General features: G+C 45.6%; 1 protein-coding gene across 3 annotated transcripts in view; it reads right to left on the minus strand.

The window, feature by feature from the left end:
- LOC139765665 (protein Wnt-11b-2-like) overlaps window positions 1-20226 on the minus strand; it is a 315866-nt gene that overhangs the window by 83102 nt on the left and 212538 nt on the right. For all 3 annotated transcript variants that reach the window (XM_071693375.1, XM_071693374.1, XM_071693377.1), the window contains exon 2: window positions 7698-7939. In XM_071693375.1, the coding sequence (XP_071549476.1) occupies window positions 7698-7939 (242 nt within the window). The remainder of the gene's footprint in view (window positions 1-7697; window positions 7940-20226) is intronic.

A 20226-nucleotide genomic window follows, 5' to 3' on the forward strand; every position in this document is an offset into this window, starting at 1 on the left:
GTAAGTAACGTAAGGGTAAGAGAGATGTGTGGAAATAAAAAGAGCGTGGTTGAGAGAGCAGAAGAGGGTGTTTTGAAATGGTTTGGGCACATGGAGAGAATGAGTGAGGAAAGATTGACCAAGAGGATATATGTGTGTCGGAGGTGGAGGGAACGAGGAGAAGTGGGAGACCAAATTGGAGGTGGAAAGATGGAGTGAAAAAGATTTTGAGTGATCGGGGCCTGAACATGCAGGAGGGTGAAAGGCGGGCAAGGAATAGAGTGAATTGGATCGATGTGGTATACCGGGGTCGACGTGCTGTCAGTGGATTGAACCAGGGCATGTGAAGCGTCTGGTGTAAACCATGGAAAGTTGTGTGGGGCCTGGATGTGGAAAGGGAGCTGTGGTTTCGGGCATTATTACATGACAGCTAGAGACTGAGTGTGAACGAATGGGGCCTTTGTTGTCTTTTCCTAGCGCTACCTCGCACACATTAGGAGGGAGGGGGATGTTATTCCATGTGTGGCGAGGTGGCGATGGGAATAGATAAAGGCAGACAGTATGAATTATGTACATGTGTATATATGTATATGTCTATGTGTGTATATATATGTGTACATTGAGATGTATAGGTATGTATATTTGCGTGTGTGGACGTGTATGTATATACATGTGTATGTGGGTGGGTTGAGCCATTTCTTTCGTCTGTTTCCTTGCGCTGCCTCGCAAACGCGGGAGACAGCGACAAAGCAAAATGAAAATGATGATGATGATATATATATATATATATATATATATATATATATATATATATATATATATATATTATCCCTGGGGATAGGGGAGAAAGAATACTTCCCATGTATTCCCTGCGTGTCGTAGAAGGTGACTAAAAGGGAAGGGAGCGGGGGGCTGGAAATCCTCTCCTCGTTTTTTTTTTTTTTTTTTTTTTTTTTTTCAAAAGAAGGAACAGAGAAGGGGGCCAGGTGAGGATATTCCCTCAAAGGCCCAGTTCTCTGTTCTTAACGCTACCTCGCTAACGCGGGAAATGGCAAATAGTATGAAAAAAAAACTATATATATACCCAAGCCTAAACCAGGTATCCATTCATCGACCAGCCCCAAGGAGAAAATAAACACCTTGAGCACACTGGCGAATGCTTTCTGGCAACTCAGACACACACACACACAAAAAAAAAAAACAACAACAACAACAGCAACAACCCGGCCATCTCTTTTTGTCTAAGAGAGAGTTTCTCTCTCTCTCTCTCTCTCTCTCTCTCTCTCTCTCTCTCTCTCTCTCTCTCTCTCTCTCTCTCTCTCTCTCTCTCTCTCTCTCTCTCTCTCAGAAGTCGAACGGGTTCTTTAAACACTGAATGTCTGTGACCCTGGAACCCGTGCTGCCTCTCTCACTTGGCTAATTTCACCTCTGCATGAGAGTCATCCATTTGCTTATGATTAGAATGTGTTCCAGTTAGTTCGCCCCTGACCACACTAGCCAGGGGAACTGGTTTGCAGTGAAGCGACTTTTCCGGGTCTTATGTGCATATATATATATATATATATATATATATATATATATATATATATATATATATATATATATATATATATATATATATATATATATATATATATATATATCCATACTATTCGCCATTTCCCGCATTAGCGAGGTAGCATTTAGAACATAGGACTGAGCCTTTGAAGTGATATCCTCACTTGGCTGCCTTCTCTGTTTCTTCTTTTGGGAAATTAAAAACGAGAAGAGAGGATTTCCAGCCCCTCGCTTCCTCCCCATTTAGTTGCCTTCTACGACACGCAGGGAATACTTGGGAGGTATTCTTTCCCCCTAATCCCCAGGGATAATATATATATATATATATATATATATATATATATATATATATATATATATATATATATATATATATATATATATATATATATATATATATATATATATATATGTATATATATATATATATATATATATATATATATATATATATATATAAAATACTTTGTCGCTGTCTCCCGCGTTAGCGAGGTAGCGCAAGGAAACAGACGAAAGAATTGCCCAACTCACCCACATACACATGCATATACATAAACACTCACACGCGCACATATATATGCCTATACAATTCAACGTACACATACATATAGACAGACATATACACATATATGCACATGAACGTATCCATACTTGCTGCCTTCATCCATTTATTTCGCCACCTTGCTACACATGAAAATCAGCACCCCTCCCATCCACGCACGCGCGCGCGCTCGAGATATCGCTAGGCAAAGACAGCAAAGGCTACATTCGTTCACACTCAGTGTCTAGCTCCCTTTCCACATCTAGACACCACAAAACTTTCCATGGTTTACTCCAGACGCTTCACACTCCCTGGTTCAATCTATTGACAGCACGTCCACCCCGGTATACCACATCGTTCCAATTCACTCTATTCCTTGCACGCCTTTCACCCTCCGGTATGTTCAGGCCCCGTTCGCTCAAAATCTTTTTCACCCCATCCTTCCACCTCCAATTTGGTCTCCCACTTCTCCTCGTTCCCTCCACTTCTGACACATATATCCTCTTTGTCAATCTTTCCTCACTCATTCTCTCCCTGTGACCAAACCATTTCAATACAACCTCTTCTGCTCTCTCAACCACACTCTTTTTATTACCACACATCTCTCTTACCCTTTCATTACTTATTGATCAAACCCCCTCACACCACGTTGTCCTCAAACATTTTATTTCCAATACATCTAGCCTCCTCTGCACAACCCTACCTATAGCCAATACCTCGCAACCATATAACATTGTTGGAACCACTATTCCTTCAAACATACCCATTTTTGCTCTTCGAGATAACGTTCTCGCCTGCCACACATTCTTCAACGCTCCCAGAACCTTCGCCTCCTCCCCCACCCTTGACTCACTTCCGCGTCCATGGTTCCATCCGCTGATAAAACCTCTCCCAGATATCTAAAACACTTCATTTCCTCCAGTTTTTCTCCATTCAAACTTACCTCCCAATTAATTTGTCCCTCAACCCTACTGAACCCTATAACCTTCCTCTTATTCACATGTACTCTCAGCTTTCTTCTTTCACACACTTTACCAAACTCAGTCACCAACTTCTGCACTTTCTCACCTGGATCAGCCACCAGTGCTGATCAGTGACAACAACTGACTTACTTCCCAAGCCCTCTCATCCACAACAGCCTGCATACTTGCCCCTCTCTCCAAAACTCTTGCATTCGCCTCCCTAACAACTCCATCCATAGACAACTTAAACCATGGAGACATCACGCACCTCTGCCGCAAACCGACATTCGCTGGGAACCAATCACTTTCCTCTCTGTCTACTCGTACACATGCCTTACATCCTCGATAAAAACTTTTCACTGCTTCTGGCAACTTCCTGCCGCACTATATACTCTTAATTTCTTCCACAAAGCATCTCTATCAACTCTGTCATATGCCTTCTCCAGATCTATAAATGCTACATTCAGTTCCACCTGTTTTTCTAAGTACGTCTCATACATTTTTTAAAGCAAACACCTGATCCACACATCGTCTACCACTTCTGAAACCACACTGCTCTTCCCCAATCTGATGCTCCGTACATGCCTTTACCCTCTCAATCAATACCCTCCCATATAATTTCCCAGGAATACTCTGTAATTTGAACGCTCACCTCTATCCCCTTTGCCTTTGTACAATGGCACTTTACATGCAATCCGCCAATCCTCAGGCACTTCACCATGAACCATATATATATTGAATATCCTTACCAACCAGTGAACGACACAGTCACCCCTTTTTTTGATAAATTCCACTGCAATACCATGCAAATCCACCGCCTTGCAGGCTTTCATCTTCCGCAAAGCTTTTACTGCCTCTTTGTTTACCAAACCATTCTCCCTGACCGTCTCACTTCGCACACCACCTCGACCAAAACACTCTATATCTGCCACTAGAACATCAAACACATTCAACAAACCTTCAAAATATTCACTGCATCCCCCTCCCACTTCACCACTACTTGTTATTTCCTCCCCATTTGCCTCTTTCACCGATGTTCCCATTTGTTCTGTTGTCTTACGTACTTTATATACCTCCTTCCAAAACATCTTTTTATTCTCCCTAAAATCTAATAATATTTCTCGCCCTAACTCTCATATATATGTGTATATATATATATATATATATATATATATATATATATATATATATATATATATATATATGTATATATATATATATATATAAATATATATATATATATATATATATATATATATATATATATTTATATATATATATATATATATATATATATATATATATATATATATATATATATATATATATATATATATATATATATATATATATATATATGGCATGTGTACGAGTAGGAAGAGAGGAAAGTGATTGGTTCTCAGGGAATGTTGGTTTGCGGCAGGGTTGCGCGATGTTTCCATGGTTGTTTAATTTGTTTATGGATGGAGTTGTTAGAGAGGTGAATGCAAGAGTTTTACAGAGAGGGGCAAGTATGCAGACTGTTGTGGATGAAAGGGTTTGGGAAGTGAGTCAGTTTTTGTTCGCTGATGATACAGCGCTGGTGGCTGATTCGGATGAGAAACTGCAGAAGCGGGTAACTGAGTTTGGTAAAGTATGTGAAAGAACGAAGCTGAGATTAGATGTGAATAAGAGCAAGGTTAACAGGTACAGTAGAGTTGAGGGACAAGTCAATTGGGAGGTAAATTTGAATGGAGAAAACTGGAGGAAGGGAAGTGTTTTAGATATCTGGGAGTTTATTTGGCAACGGATGGAACCATGGAAGCGGAAGTGAGTCGCAGGGTGGGTGAAGGGGCGAAAGTTCTGGGAGCGTTGAAAAATGTGTAGAAGGCGAGAACATTATCTCGAACGGAAAAATGGGTATGTTTGAAGGAATAGTGGTTCCAACAATGTTATATGGTTGCGAGGCGTGGGCTATAGATAGAGTTGTGCGCATGACGGTAGATGTGCTGGAAATGAGATGTTTGAGGACAGTATGTGGTGTGAGGTGGTTTGATCAAGTAAGTAATGAAAGGGTAAGAGAGATGTGTGGAAATAAAAAGAGCGTGGTTGAGAGAGCACAAGAGGGTGTTTTGTAAAGGTTTGGTCACATGGAGAGAATGAGTGGGGAAAGATTGACCAAGAGGATATATGCGTCGGAGGTAGAGGGAACGAGGAGAAGTGGGAGACCAAATTGGAGGTGGAAAGATGGAGTGAAAAAGATTTTGAGTGATCAGGGCCTGAACATGCAGGAGGGTGAAAGGCGTGCAAGGAATAGATTGAATTGGAATGATGTGGTATACCGGGGTCGACGTGCTGTCAATGGATTGAACCAGGGCATGTGAATCGTCTGGGGTAAACCGTGGAAAGTCTTGTGGGGCCTGGATGTGGAAAGGGAGCCGTGGTTTCGGTGTATTATACATGGCAGCTAGAGACTGAGTGTGAACGAATGTGGCCTTATCGTCTTCCTAGCGCTACCTCGCGCGCTTGCGGGGGGAAGGTTTTGTCATTTCATGTGTAGCTGGGTGGCGATTGGAATTGATGAAGGCAGCAAGTATGAATTGTGTGCATGTGTATATATGTATATGTCTGTGTATGTATATATATATGTATACGTTGAAATGTATGGGTATGTATGTGTGCATATGTGGACATGTATGTATATACTTGTGTATGTGGGTGGGCTGGGCCATTCTTTCGTCTGTTTCCTTGCGCTACCTCGCTAACGCGGAAGATTGCGACAAAGTGAAATAAATAATTAAATGAAATATATATATATATATATATATATATATATATATATATATATATATATATATATATATATATATATATATATATATATATATATATATATATATATATACAGATCAGTCTGTGAAAACCTGCCATTACCCAGAAAAGAAAAAGAATGCTTACTCATTTTTTTGTTACACAAAAACATCTTTACCTCAGACAAATGCACTAATAGAACCAAGTGGGAAGTAACGACAAATAGACACAGCTGATCCCAGTCTCATGATCATGACTGTTTACACGTGAGAACAAAACTGTCATAATAAGTTATCCAGGAGATGAATTACCCTCCAGCTCACGCGTGGAGGAAGGATGAGATGGCCTCACGGGACGGGAAGACCCTGAGTTAACGCGCTGATCAGAGTGTAAAAGTTGTGAAAAGGTGAGGCACTTACCCTGCAGTAAGGTCTTGGGAGTAGGTAATTGGCTGACATTGTAGTCTGGGTAAGCTATCAGGCAGTACAGACTCCTCTCAAGAGTATAACCCTTACGGAAAGGCTCAGTTATATGGCGACCCTCCTAACCTTCAGGAGTTAGATACTAACCTGTGGTAAAAGGTCTCATGACCCAGGGGCTCCGTCAGGCGATAGGTCTTGGGCGTTGAGGGCATGGGATCAGTTCCAGTACCAACCTGTGGTGAGGGCAGGCGACAGGTCTGGGGCGTTAAGACTCAGGACGGAGGAACAGTTCCAGTACCAACCTGTGGTGAGGTCAGGAGACAGATCTTGGGCGTTGTGGACGGAGGAACAGTTCCAGTACCAACCTGTGGTGAGGTCAGGAGACAGATCTTGGGCGTTGAGAACAGAGGAACAGTTCCAGTACCAACCTGTGGTGAGGTCAGAAGACAGATCTGGGGCGTTGTGGACGGAGGAACAGTTCCAGTACCAACCTGTGGTGAGGTCAGGAGACAGATCTTGGGACGTTGTGGACAGAGGAACAGTTCCAGTACCAACCTGTGGTGAGGTCAGGAGACAGATCTTGGGCGTTGTGGACAGAGGAACAGTTCCAGTACCAACCTGTGGTGAGGTCAGGAGACAGGTCTGGGGCGTTGTGGACGGAGGAACAGTTCCAGTACCAACCTGTGGTGAGGTCAGAAGACAGATCTTGGGACGTTGTGGACAGAGGAACAGTTCCAGTACCAACCTGTGGTGAGGTCAGGAGACAGGTCTGGGGCGTTGTGGACAGAGGAACAGTTCCAGTACCAACCTGTGGTGAGGGCAGGCGACAGGTCTGGGGCGTTAAGACTCAGGACGGAGGAACAGTTCCAGTACCAACCTGTGGTGAGGTCAGGAGACAGATCTTGGGACGTTGTGGACAGAGGAACAGTTCCAGTACCAACCTGTGGTGAGGTCAGGAGACAGATCTTGGGCGTTGTGGACAGAGGAACAGTTCCAGTACCAACCTGTGGTGAGGTCAGGAGACAGGTCTGGGGCGTTGTGGACGGAGGAACAGTTCCAGTACCAACCTGTGGTGAGGTCAGAAGACAGATCTTGGGACGTTGTGGACAGAGGAACAGTTCCAGTACCAACCTGTGGTGAGGTCAGGAGACAGGTCTGGGGCGTTGTGGACAGAGGAACAGTTCCAGTACCAACCTGTGGTGAGGTCAGGAGACAGATCTGGGGCGTTGTGGACGGAGGAACAGTTCCAGTACCAACCTGTGGTGAGGTCAGGAGACAGGTCTGGAACGTTATGGACAGAGGAACAGTTCCAGTACCAACCTGTGGTGAGGTCAGGAGACAGGTCTGGGGCGTTGTGGACGGAGGAACAGTTCCAGTACCAACCTATGGTGAGGCCAGAAGACAGATCTTGGGCGTTGTGGACGGAGGAACAGTTCCAGTACCAACCTGTGGTGAGGTCAGGAGACAGGTCTGGGGCGTTGAGAACAGAGGAACAGTTCCAGCGCCTGGTCTGGAACATCCTCTGGCAGGTGGTGACGGTGGTGACGGCAGCGTGTTGCACGTGGGGCATCACCTCCACTTGCTTCTTGCAGGTACGGGTCTGGCTGCGTGTGAAACCGTAGACTCGGCGGGCGTTCTTGCAGCTGCGCGAGTGACCCCAGCGCTCGTATCCACCTCGGTTTAGCGACCTGAGGGAACAAACCACATATCTGGTCTCAAACATGGCCACACCAACACTAATTCAAACAGCTTAACTGTTCTCTAAAACTAGGGTAAAAGATATCAAAAATCAATCCCTAAAATTCTTTAAAAAGTAGACGTAAAACAAATGTCTAGCTGCAAGAAAATAATGATACAATGATAATACATTAAATTGCCATCACTAAGGCGTGCTTATTAGTAATACACAGATAATCCCATAATGCCATATGGCAACAGTTACAAGCTGCAGGTAGAGCTCTTCATCTGTTACCTTATTCTATGATATAACACTTCTAGTCTTCCATGCAAGTCCATAGGGTTCCAGGCACAAGCGCCAACGAAAAGGAAGTTTGATATTACCTTAAATGTTTCCAGCGATTCTTCTCAGTTCTCCGTTAATAGGATGATTATATATATATATATATATATATATATATATATATATATATATATATATATATATATATATATATATATATATATATATATATATATATATATATTTTTTTTTTTTTTTTTAAACTATTCGCCATTTCCCGCGTTAGCAAGGTAGCGTTAAGAACAGAGGACTGGGCCTCTGAGGGAATATCCTTACCTGGCCTCGTTCTCTGTTCTTTCTTTTGGAAAATTAAAAAAAAAAAAAAACGAGAGGGGAGGATTTCCAGCCCCCCGCTCCCTCCCCTTTTAGTCGCCTTCTACGACACGCAGGGAATACGTGGGAAGTATTCTTTCTCTCCTATCCCCAGGGATATATATATATATATATATATATATATATATATATATATATATATATATATATATATATATATATATATATATATATATGTATATATATATATATATATATATACATATATATATATATATATATATATATATATATATATATATATATATATATATATATATATATATATATATATATGATTATTACCATTATCGTTATACTTAGTCGCTGTCTCCCGTGTTGGCGAGGTAGCGCAAGGACACAGACGAAAGAATGGCCCAACCCACTCACATACACATGTATATACATAAACGCCCACACACGCACATATACATACCTATACATTTCAACTTATACATACATATACATACACAGACTTATACATATATACACACGTACATATTTATACTTGCTACCTTCATCCATTCTTGTCGCCACCCCGCCATACATGAAATGGCAACCCCCCCCCCCACACCCCCCACCCCCACCCTTCCCACACGCGCGCGCGAAGTAGCGATAGGAAAAGAAAACAATGGCCACATTCGTTCACACTCAATCTCTATCTGTCATGTGCAATGCACCGAAACCACAGCTCCCTTTCCGCATCCAGGCCCCCACAAAACTTTCCATGGTTTACCCCAGACGCTTCACATGACCCTGGTTATATATAAGCTCAGAATTTGTGAAGGATATTTCGGAACGTATTCTTGCAGTCGCTCTCAACTACACTTGTTGACATGGCATTCAATACTTCAACAATCGTATGAAAGGAAAACATAATATCGGGTTTTCTAGCTCGTGGGAAAACCACCAACCTATGAATTTGTTTACAATACTCCATATCAGGTCAGTCAAATCCATGGTTGGAAGATGTTAAGGTCAAGGCCGTGGAAGCTATCGATAATACTGAGTACCTGCGTTTGACCATCTCCTGACCTTCCCTCTTCCTAGAGTACCTGCATTTGATCATTTCCTGACCTTCCCTCTTCCTAGAGTACCTGCATTTGACCATCTCCTGACCTTTCTCCTCTTCCTAGAGTACCTGCATTTGACCATCTCCTGACCTTCCCTCTTCCTAGAGTACCAGCGTTTGACCATCTCCTGACCTTCCCTCTTTCTAGAGTACCTACGTTTGACCCTCTCCTGACCTTTCCTCTTTCTAGAGTACCTGCATTTGATCATTTCCTGACCTTCCCTCTTCGTAGAGTACCTGCGTTTGACCATCACCTGACCTTCCCTCTTCCTAGAGTACCTGCATTTGATCATTTCCTGACCTTCCCTCTTCCTAGAGTACCTGCATTTGACCATCTCCTGACCTTTCTCCTCTTCCTAGAGTACCTGCATTTGACCATCTCCTGACCTTCCCTCTTCCTAGAGTACCAGCGTTTGACCATCTCCTGACCTTTCCTCTTTCTAGAGTACCTGCGTTTGACCATCTCCTGACCTTCCCTCTTCTAGAGTACCTGTGTTTGACCATCTCCTGACCTTCCCTCTTTCTAGAGTATCTGCGTTTGACCATCTCCTGACCTTACCCTCTTTCTAGAGTACCTACGTTTGACCCTCTCCTGACCTTTCCTCTTCCTAGAGTACCTGCATTTGATCCTTTCCTGACCTTCCTTGGTTCTATGGTAAGTTGAGGTCATGTAGTACTGGGTTTTCATAGGAATTATTTCTTAAGCCCAGGATCATCTTGGCAGCCCCGCCTCTGTGCTCTTTCTATTCCACGCAACGTCTTTTCATCAAGCACGACCACCAAGATCGAACACAACATTTAAGGTGAACAGTAAAAAGTGAGGATGATTACCCGGTAAATTAGGGTCATCGTTGGGTTGAGGCCCAGACTGGTGTTGGCCGGGACTGTGAGCCAGGTTACTGCATGGGGGTTTAGAAGTCTGCTCCAAAATCTTCGTCAGTTTTGAGTCAGGTCGACTGACATGCGCCTCCAACGCAGATGGAGAGTCATGTCAGTACCCTGGGTTTAACAAAGGGCGGCCCCTAGGGAGTTTTAGGTCAGACGAGTTACGCGTGGTAATTGACCTGGTAATTGACGTGGTAATTGACGTGGTTCTTTGGACGCTCCACATCGCGCTCGGCTTGTATCCCCGTCAGACATTTTCGATATCACTAGACCCTTTTTTGTGAGGCCCGTGGGATCTTGCGGGCTCCGGTACGTATTTTTTTGGGCGTGGAGACTTAGCGGCTACCACGGAAGGGTAGCACTTAAGTCTGAGGTGGCGCTCAAAAATAGCGTTATATGTAAGAGGCACCGCTATTAAGTGGCGCTCAAAAGAAAGCGTTATATGTAAGAGGCACCGCTATTAAGTGGCGCTCAAAAATAGCGTTATATGTAAGAGGCACCGCTATTAAGTGGCGCTCAAAAATAGTGTTATATGTAAGAGGCACCGCTGTTAAGTGGCCGCTCAAAAATAGCGTTACATGTAAGAGGCACTGCTATTATGTGGCGCTCAAAAATAGCGTTATATGTAAGAGACACCGCTATTAAGTGGCGCTCAAAAATAGCGCTATATCTAAGAGGCACCGCTATTAAGTGGCGCTCAAAACTAGCGTTATATCTAAGAGGCACCGCTATTAAGTGGCGCTCAAAAATAGCGTTATATATAAGAGGCACCGGTAGTTAAGCGGCGCTCAAGAATTGCGTTATATCTAAGAGGCACCGCTATTAAGTGGCGCTCAAAAATAGCGTTATATGTAAGAGGCACCGCTATTAAGTGGCGCTCACAAGATAGCGTTGTATGTAAGAGGCACCGCTATTAAGTGGCGCTCAAAAATAGCGTTATATGTAAGAGGCACCGCTATTAAGTGGCGCTCAAAAATAGCGTTATATGTAAGAGGCACCGCTATTAAGTGGCGCTCAAAAATAGCGTTATATGTAAGAGGCACCGCTATAAAGTGGCGCTCAAAAATAGCGTTATATGTAAGAGGCACCGCTATTAAGTGGCGCTCAAAAATAGCATTATATGTAAGAGGCACCGCTATTAAGTGGCGCTCAAAAATAGCGTTATATGTAAGAGGCACCGCTATAAGTGGCGCTCAAAAATAGCGTTATATGTAAGAGGCACCGCTATTAAGTGGCGCTCAAAAATAGCATTATATGTAAGAGGCACCGCTATTAAGTGGCGCTCAAAAATAGCATTATATGTAAGAGGCACCGCTATTAAGTGGCGCTCAAAAATAGCATTATATGTAAGAGGCACCGCTATTAAGTGGCGCTCAAAAATAGCGTTATATGTAAGAGGCACCGCTATTAAGTGGCGCTCAAAAATAGCGTTATATGTAAGAGGCACCGCTATTAAGTGGCGCTCAAAAATAGCGTTATATGTAAGAGGCACCGCTATTAAGTGGCGCTCAAAAATAGCGTTATATGTAAGAGGCACCGCTATTAAGTGGCGCTCAAAAATAGCGTTATATGTAAGAGGCACCGCTATTAAGTGGCGCTCAAAAATAGCATTATATGTAAGAGCACCGCTATTAAGTGGCGCTCAAAAATAGCATTATATGTAAGAGGCACCGCTATAAAGTGGCGCTCAAAAATAGCGTTATATGTAAGAGGCACCGCTATTAAGTGGCGCTCAAAAATAGCATTATATGTAAGAGGCACCGCTATTAAGTGGCGCTCAAAAATAGCATTATATGTAAGAGACACCGCTATTAAGTGGCGCCCAAAAATAGCATTATATGTAAGAGGCACCGCTATAAAGTGGCGCTCAAAAATAGCGTTATATGTAAGAGGCACCGCTATTAAGTGGCGCTCAAAAATAGCATTATATGTAAGAGGCACCGCTATTAAGTGGCGCTGAAAAATAGCAATATATGTAAGAGGCACCGCTATTAAGTGGCGCTGAAAAATAGCGTTACATGTAAGAGGCACCGCTATTAAGTGGCGCTGAAAAATAGCGTTACATGTAAGAGGCACCGCTATTAAGTGGCGCTGAAAAATAGCGTTACATGTAAGAGGCACCGCTATTAAGTGGCGCTGAAAAATAGCGTTACATGTAAGAGGCACCGCTATTAAGTGGCGCTGAAAAATAGCGTTACATGTAAGAGGTACCGCTCAGGAAATTTTGATTGGAGGGCACAGTCCTGGCCGTTAGCTTTGGCACCTGGCGCGGGACGCAACAACGTCTTTGCGATGGAACACGGCCGCTCACTTACTGTGGTTCCTGTTCGTCCATGCTTGGAATGGGCCTTTTGCGTGGTACCTGACATTCAATTTGGCGTGATAGGTGACCCGGGCACTTTGGCACGGTACCTTGCATGTGGTTACCTCGCTTGGTTGGTACCGGCTCCCCTTTCTGGTGCTCCTTCTCGTCGGCGTTGGGTTTTGGGGGGGGAGCAAGTCCCGCCGCTCAATCATCATTAAGCTGTCGAAACATCTCAAATTATGCGAGACGTCTCGGGCTCTTGTCTCACGGAGGGTCATGCCATGCGCCGCGCCCGAACTCCCTCAGTTCGACGACCAAAGCGGCCCGGCCCTTCACCCTACGTATGCGTCTGGAGGAGGATGTCCTTGTTCCTGTGGCGAAGGGTGATAGGAGAGAGAGAGAGAGAGAGAGAGAGAGAGAGAGAGAGAGAGAGAGAGAGAGAGAGAGAGAGAGAGAGAGAGAGAGAGTAAATACGGAGGGACAGAGAAGAGGAGACTTCGATCGTCCATGATGGGGTAACGTGATGTATGGTCGTAACTTTATTTGTAACAGAAACACGAAATGGTAAGGCGGAGGAACACTTCTCCACCCACCGCTCCCTCTGGCTCAACAGCGGAAAAATTTAAACGTTTGATGTGAAGCTAGGTCATGGAGTATGGAGGAAGTATACTGCCAGGGGAGTTATATAGGAATTTGTGTAGTTCCTTAGTCTAACCACAGAGGGCTTTTTCTGGGGATGAACTCGGGAACAGAAAAAGAAGCTGATTTTAGAGAGTGGTAACTTTGAATGATTTTTCGCCTTGAGACAGAACTGATAACAGATATCGTTGAAGTATTTCCCTACCCTTGATTTGAAGGAATTGATGATAGTTCGTCGAATAGACAACATCTGATGGTAGTTTATTCCTTTGTTCAACAACTTTGCAGCTGAAAACCTTTTTTGCTCTACTACAACTCTTTCATGTCATATTGTTATATCTCATCAGCGAAACTCTATCTCCTGTGATATGTTTTTTGTATCTTGTCAAATGTTTTTAGTATTCTGGAGAGAGAGAGAGAGAGAGAGAGAGAGAGAGAGAGAGAGAGAGAGAGAGAGAGAGAGAGAGAGAGAGAGAGAGAGAGAGAGAGAGAGAGAGAGAGAGAGAGAGAGAAATTGGAAAGGTGAAAATGTGGGAAAGGAATGGATACAGGAGGATGGGATGGCCACCAGGAAGACAGATGGAGAAGACAAGAGGGATAGATGGCATTTGGTAGGGGAATGGGACAGGAAAAAAAAGGAGGGAGGGAGGAAGGGAATGTAACGGGAGGGAGGGATGGAGGAAGGGAATGTAACGGGAGGGAGGGAAGTGGTCGGGTGCGACACATCTGATGGAGACTCCAGCATGGACGTCTACATACATATCGCCACTGACGCAGCAGCCCCCTACAACCAGCTCCCGGACGCAGCCCCCAACAACCAGCGCCCGGACCACACTCTTTCAGTGCAGTCAGAGACTGTCAGACTACTACGCACGTTCGAGAAAAAAGAGAAAAAGGATTTGAAACGAATTCACTCCACCGGAGCTTGGCAAGAGTCAAACCCAGTGACATAAACACAGAACGGAGCAGGAGAGGGCACCAGAAGAGCCCGCAGAATCCTGGCTCACACCCACATCCTATCACCACGAAGTTTGATGGAGAGATCATGGAACACCCTTGCTTCCCACTGCTTAGCTTGGTTTTGCCATTTTCTTTCTCTGGCCAACAAACAACGCCATTAGTATATAAACCCGCCTTCCCAGTACTGTTGCGGGGTACCAAATGCATCAAAATTAGAACACCCCCTCACGTCGTAGGAAATCCAACGCCTTATATACACACCTGTGTAATCCATGATCCCTTTTTCATTTCAGAACCGTCTGATCCCCTTTCCGACCCCTTTTCTTTCCTCCCCCCCCAAAAAAAATTAGAACACAACTCACACCGTAGAAAATCCAACACCATTTACACACCTGTGTAATCCATGATCCCTTTTTCCATTTCAGAACCGTCTGATCCCCTTTCCGATCCCTTTTCTTTCCTCCCCCCCCCCCAAAAAAAAATTAGAACACAACTCACACTGTAGAAAATCCAACGCCATATATACACACCTGTGTAATCCATGATCCTTTTTCCATTTCAGAACTGTCTGATCCCTTTCCGACCCCCTTTTCTTTCCTCCTCCTCCTCCACCCCATACCCACCTTCAGGGACCCACGTCGCATCAGCGTTAAGGTACTTAACGAGGTTAATATCCTGCTGGGGAGGTCCCCACTCGTCGAACCCACGGTACACAGAGGACATGTCGCATAATGAATGCTCTTGCCATGATTACACGATGGCGTACATGTCACCCCTCCGATCTCGGTCGCGTAACGAGACCGAGGATGGTTGAGCGTTAACAGCGTTAAGGTGTGGACAGCATCATGCCCCCAGAGGATCTAACGAGACGGGGGTGATGGTGAAGGGGGAAGAGGCATGTCGCAGCCGGGATGGTACAGACGAGACGAGGGACGGGGGAAGGATGGTTGTGTACGGCAGGAATTATGGCAGGTCCTTAACTTACGCCGATGTTCGTGGCGCCAATCGTCTTCAGGAGCGCCATGAACGACTCCATCACTAGGGTGGTAATGAGGAGGGAGATGTGACGACTGATCACGGATGACATGGCTCGCGGGAGTGAGAGTCTCCGATCTGGCTCGAGAGGTCGTGATTGGTGGTGGTGTTGGCGTTCTTGGTGTGTTGGAGAAGGTGGTGGTGGTGGTGGTGGATGTAGTGGATGGCGGTGTGGTACATGTGGAGGCAATAGTTGAGGACGTAGTGCTGTTATGGTGGTGGGAGGTGCCGCTGGGGTCCTGGTTGTGTGGTGGAGGAGTTGTTGCTGGAGTTCTGGCTCTGTGGTGGAGATATGGTTTGACGGTGGTGATGGTGCTGGTCGTAATGTGGTGGTGATTTGGTGATGGTGGAAATGGAGGACGTGGTGGTGCTCATGGTCCTGTGGATGTGGTAGCGGTAGTGCCAGTGGTGTGGTGGTGATGGTGGTGGTAGTGTAGTGCCAGTGGTGTGGTGCCGGTGGCGGCATACCGTTCGGAAATGATTCATTCCGGTTTAGATATCATCGGATACGGTTGTCACCAGGTGCTGTTGGCGAGTGGTGAGTTACTGCGGTACACACCCAACAGCAAATAATGTCCTTACAGTTTCGTGCGAGACATTATGACACAGCGGACGAACGACAATGACAAATGGCCCAGGGAGTGTCTTTGCCTCACATCGGCAGCCCAGCTTTCCTTAAACATTCGTTCTCAATGTACGTAAAACAAAGTATACAATGTACAGTATACAGCTTCCAGACAATTATAGTGCATCTTAGGTAAGTTCTCCTTCGAGTGCAATTGCTCCACAGAGCAGAGACCACAGAAGAAATGCGTCTCGCATTCACGTCTACCAACCCTCCCGAGGAAAACAGGAGTCGTGGTCTTTGTTTCGAAGTCGATCGCTCCCTGTGTAAAGGTACTTTATTGGTTGGGTGTACGTACTCGTTGCCAGTAGATGCCATAAGAAAGTCCCCCAATGCGCTGAGGGTGAGGATGCAGAGCACACATCACCAGGCGTTAATCGAATGGAATGGGGGGTCGATTTAAGAAAGGGGTTTGATTGTATCTCTGTGCGGGAGATTATTAACTGACAGCAGTTTTCATACGAAGTGGCTTTCGTAAGCAGCGGCAAACACACACACACACACACCGTCGGAAGTTGTGAATGCTTAGTACGAATCTCGTCTGTAGATCAGATGGTGTGGGTGGGGAGAGAGAGAGAGAGAGAGAGAGAGAGAGAGAGAGAGAGAGAGAGAGAGAGAGAGAGAGAGAGAGAGAGAGAGAGAGAGAGAGAGAGAGAGAGAGAGAGAGAGAGAGAGAGAGAGAGAGAGAGAGAGAGAGAGAGAGAGAGAGAGAGTGAGAATGGCCTTGATGACCGCGGAGGCAAACATGGCCTGTGGGTTATGCCTAAGAGGTTTTTCTGGCGCGTCCGTGCGTGCCGCCAGAGGGAGGAATTTACCAACTCCTCGCACTCTCACGACGATCGGATGGCGTTAGTTCGTTCTTGTCCGCCTTCTGTCTCTGACCCGACTGCCAGAGGAGGGGGGGTTTGATGTTCCATATGTGGGTCCAGTCTGGTGGCAGATGCATCAGGGATGTCGAGCGGTTCACCGTTGGCACACACACACACACACACACCACGACTGTGCTTAGTTCCTTTTGTCTTTGACATACGTCTGTGTGATGATCATCTGTTACTCTTATTTCAGTGGGATACGTTGTCGGTAATATGTCTCCCCATAGTGTCATTAGCGTCACTTAAACGTTTATTTGCGAGTTATGTACACTGCTCCACGGGTTGGTTTAGTGTTCTATATCCTGATTAGTCCCTTGGTGACCGTAGAACTTCTCATTTCTAAAGTTGAGTTTGTCTTTCTAAGTCTGTCGTTGTCGGTGGTGGAAGCCAGGAGCGGTTTTGGTGTTGAGAACAAAAGTTAATCTCGCTGCGCCTAAGTAAGGTGTTCGATCATTCTTTAAAGCGATAATGATGTTGAGAACATTTAATCTCGCTGTGCTTAAGGAATTCGATCATTCTTTAAAGCGATGACGGTGTTGAGAACAAAAGTTATCTCGCTGTGTCTAAGGAGTTCGATCATTTCTTAAAGCGATGATGGTGTTGAGAACAAAAGTTAATCTAACTGCACCTAAGGAGTTCGATCATTCTTTAAAGCGATGATGGTGTTGAGGTCGTGGAGGGTTTAAGGGAAAGAGATCGACTGTGGCTCGGTTCTGGAGACTGTGTCATCAGAGGCTGAGATAGGGAACCTGATAACGTAATCCTAACATGCTTTGTGCATGCAAAAGAAGTGGTCCCTCGGACGGTGTAGCCTTCGGGGAGAACAGGTGCTGGTAATAAGCACCCTCACCTTATGACAGATGATCGGATGCTAATATCGGGGAGGGGGAGAGAGAGAGAGAGAGAGAGAGAGAGAGAGAGAGAGAGAGAGAGAGAGAGAGAGAGAGAGAGAGAGAGAGAGAGAGAGAGAGAGAGAGAGAGAGAGAGAGAGAGAGAGAGAGAGAGAGAGAGAGACGATGGGATTTCGTCACGAATTGAAAGAGGTTCTGAGGCCACATAATTTTCCCCCCGAACATCAGATCATGGAGAGTGATGGTGGGGAAAATGATGCAGAGGAATGATGAATGTTATATCATCCCTGGACGAATGCAGGCCATCCAGGTATCACTCAAAAGAGAGCTCGAGGGAATGTGGCGACGCCATATTATGTGCAGTTAGGGGCGCCGTCTTACCTAAGTTATGGCGCCCATCTTATGCAGTTACGATGCTATCTTATGTCGTTGCGACGCCATCTTTTGTACATATGGCGCCCATCTTGTGTAGTTGCGATGCTGTCTTGTGTAGTTTCGACGCCATCTTATGTACTGATGGCGCCCGTCTTATGCAGTTGCGATGCTGTCTTATGTACTTATGGTGCCCGTCTTATGTAGTTACGACGCCATCGTATGCAGTTACGACACCGCGTCAATGTAAGGTTGGAACATCATTCTCGACAGGGAGGAACTCTCCCTGCGACTTCTACATGCAAACGAAGTGAGTTGCTGGACGTCCTGGGGTAATCATGCGACTCAGTAAGTTGTGCCAAGTGTTACCAAGTTCTAATGAAGGCGCACACACGAGCAGACACACATCTCGGAGGCAGGAACGAGGGTAGTATGTGAAGATAAGGAATAGAAAAACAGGCATTGAGGTATAAGGCAAGTTGGGCGAGTCTTCAGGGTTCGATCGAGTTCGTTGATGAATCGAAGTGCTTTTTGGATTCGGATCTGTCAACTAAGCGCGTCGAATCTCCCCAGATGTGAGAGCAGTAACTCACACACACACACACACACACATAAATGGACGAAAATGTATTCGGTATGATCGGAGCAAGTGTTCAGAGGAGAAGAATTTTCACAATATGAGCAAGACTCGCAGTTCCTCAGAGGCAGACTTGCAGCCATTTGTGTCATGTGTGGCTCCCAAGATTGATCATGTGTCACAGTGATAAGCAAGTCTATCTATTGCCTCGAGTGGAGAAGCCTACAATAGCCGTCAACGAAGATGGAGGAGCTGCTGCAAGTGAGGCTTGGAAATAAATGGGCATGACCTGCCGGGCGAAGGGAGTGTCCATGAACGCCCCCCCCCCCCCCCCCCCCCCCCCAAGCGGGCTTAGGTTAGAAGGGAAAAAAAAAAAGAAACAGAAAGGAAGAGAAGTAGCAGGTGATGGAAAGGTACTTCCTCGACGAATATCGTGATTTAGTATGATTAAAACATGGGCACCAGCACACGAGGAGGACGAAGTGAGTGACAATGACTGGCACATCACCCTCGGGATGCGGTGGAGGAGGAGGAAGGAGGAGGAGGAGGGACCGGGCCCCTGCATATGTATGATGGACCTCGTAAAGTCTAGATGAACATACCAGAAGAGCAACGAGATTAAGACCTTGTTCCATCACTCCCAAGTCTTCCAGCCCCGACCGAAAAAAAAGAAATCCAGGGGAGTGAGTGGCCGCTAGTGATCGGTGTAAGTGGGTCGTATGTCTGTCACCCTGGTGCATTACCCAGGTCGTGAAGGAGCCCCGGCGTGGTTGTAGCGCTCGCACCTCATCATCGGCCGTCGCACACACAGTTGATCAAGGACAGTAAAGTTCGGCCACAGGCATAATCACACCGGCCGACAGACAGGACCATCTCGACCTGTCTCGGGAGAAGTGAATTGACGACGGGATGAGTAATCCGTACCTCTCTCTCTCTCTCTCTCTCTCTCTCTCTCTCTCTCTCTCTCCCGAAGGCATGTGGAAAACCGCCCCATGACTTCATGGTTCCCCCACCCATGGGTCTTCATGACGTATTCCTCCTCCTTTTATCCCTTACTCCCTGATCATTATCCCCTCCGCCCCTCCAGACAACCACCCGTCCTGCCTGCGACCGATCCCGGTGATCATGAGGCAGGTATGGGCCGGTGTGTGGGGTGGGGGAGCGGCTGTCGCAGCCTCGCCTGCTGTGAGTACATCATCGTCCCATGAGAACCCAACACTCGAGCGTCGGGTGGGGACCAGGTACAGAACAGTGAGGACGCCTCTTGCATTCCTGATGACTTTATGAAAGCGTTTCCGACACTCTTTAGCCTTGTCCACGATCATCCTTTTCAAATATCTCTCGGTTCCTCCTTCCTTATTATCCTTTTCAAATGTTTCTCGGTTCCTCCTTCCTTATTCTGCTGCACTCGTACGTTGCTCTTTTATACCATGGCTGGAGTGTCGCCTGT

This window comes from Panulirus ornatus, chromosome 55 (assembly GCF_036320965.1).
Source record: "Panulirus ornatus isolate Po-2019 chromosome 55, ASM3632096v1, whole genome shotgun sequence".
Lineage (NCBI taxonomy): Eukaryota > Metazoa > Arthropoda > Malacostraca > Decapoda > Palinuridae > Panulirus > Panulirus ornatus.